Source organism: Phaseolus vulgaris, chromosome 10, assembly GCF_000499845.2.
Source record: "Phaseolus vulgaris cultivar G19833 chromosome 10, P. vulgaris v2.0, whole genome shotgun sequence".
Lineage (NCBI taxonomy): Eukaryota > Viridiplantae > Streptophyta > Magnoliopsida > Fabales > Fabaceae > Phaseolus > Phaseolus vulgaris.
In genome coordinates, this window is record NC_023750.2 from 8849636 (window position 1) to 8851184 (window position 1549).

Genomic DNA, 1549 nt, shown 5'->3' on the forward strand with positions numbered 1-1549 from the left:
TGTTAAGATTTGATAACAAATAACTCTGATATATACAGTAAAACAGATTTGGGTTTTACACAAATTTTGAGATTTTGAAAGAGTTGAGATTTCTTAGAGATTGAGTTTGATCAAAGAGTGTGAGATAGGGTTTTCTCTTGTATTGATTTCAGATTCATTCTGTAAAAAGTGCAATCCTTGTATCTGTTGAAAGAAACCTTGTGTGTCTACTGAGAAGTGTTGTGTGTTCTTGAGGGGATCAAGATCAACATTCTTAGTGTTGGTGTGTTTGACCAAGAGAAGTGTATGTCTTGAGGGGATCAAGGTCACTTCTTTGGTTGTGGTGTAAGTGATCTAGGTTTGATTGCTTAGTGGATTTCCTCAGTGGTTTCTGAGAAGACTGAATGTAGCTCTGGGTTTGGAGTGAACCAGTATAAACATCTGTGTTCATTTTCTCTATACCTTAACTCTTTAAATTCAGTTTTTAATATTTGCTAACTGGTATAAACAACCGATTGTTTCTGCGAAATAACCGATTGTTTTCCTGGTGCTGTTGTTTTTGCTTTGTGTTTTGGCAAACTGATTTCCTTATCATTTGTTTCTCGAAGTAATTTCATTCTTGGCTTAAAAGTTTGCGAAAACCCTTTTTAAACCATTCACCCCCCCTCTAGTTTAAAGACATCCATTTAACACTTTCCTCTCTGTCTCCGACATGCAACTCCCCCTCATTATCTTTTCCATCCAGAACTTGGATTCTCTTTTCCAACTTCACTCTTTGTTTATTAACATCTCCAAAGACAAATTTTTTCCAATTCCTTATGTCGAACTTTAACCTTTTCCATTTCTCCTTCAAAACGTACAAACCATTTCCCTTAATATCATAGGTTTCCCACTTAGTTCTTACGAGCTCCTTAAAACGGACATATTTTTGCCATAGATCGAGGCATCTAAATGGTTTTAGACCCCAATCAATGTTTATATCCTTTAAAATTGAAGCACAGTGATCCGAAACCGTTCTCCCTTCTGCATACAGTTTACTTCCCGACCACTTCTCCAACCATTCAAGGGAAACTAAAACTCTATCTATTCTGCTCTTGTCTGTCCCATTAGGTTTATACCAAGTAAACTTTCTACCCACCAATGGAATATCGACAGGACAAGACTCTTCAATAAAATTATTAAAACTCCATATTTCACTACTGTAATTGACATTAGAATTTTGGCCTCTTCTCTCCCCAGCACTTCTAATAGAATTAAAATCTCCAGCTACACACCACAGTTTTATTTGGTGACATTTTCTTACCCCACTTATCTTGTCCCAAATAATTTCTTTTCTCTTAAGGTACTGCCACAGTAAACATTTCATTATCGTTATTTCTATTGGCGTTCCTAACTTCCATACTCCTTCAATAATTGAGAAGTTGTTCCCATTTCTATACTTTTTCATTTCAAAGCAATCTTTCTTCCACATAGTGATTAACCCTCCATCATTATTAACTACCCCAATCTCAATCCAGTCAATTTCATTTGACCCCCAAATTTGATAACACCTTTCCTTACTAATTTCTTC

At 35.8% G+C, this 1549-nt stretch overlaps 1 protein-coding gene across 1 annotated transcript; it reads right to left on the bottom strand.

Annotated features, from left to right (window-relative positions):
• Positions 1 to 646: 646 nt before the first annotated feature.
• Positions 647 to 1345, bottom strand: LOC137813923 (uncharacterized). The gene has a single exon (XM_068616409.1). The coding sequence runs from the start codon at positions 1343 to 1345 to the stop codon at positions 647 to 649; it is 699 nt and encodes a 232-aa protein (XP_068472510.1).
• Between the last annotated feature and the right edge of the window lie 204 nt (positions 1346 to 1549).

What these genes read in the sequence shown, in the direction of transcription:
- LOC137813923 (XM_068616409.1), bottom strand. Translation starts at nt 1,345, where the DNA reads ATGAAATGTTTACTGTGGCAGTACCTTAAGAGAAAAGAAATTATTTGG.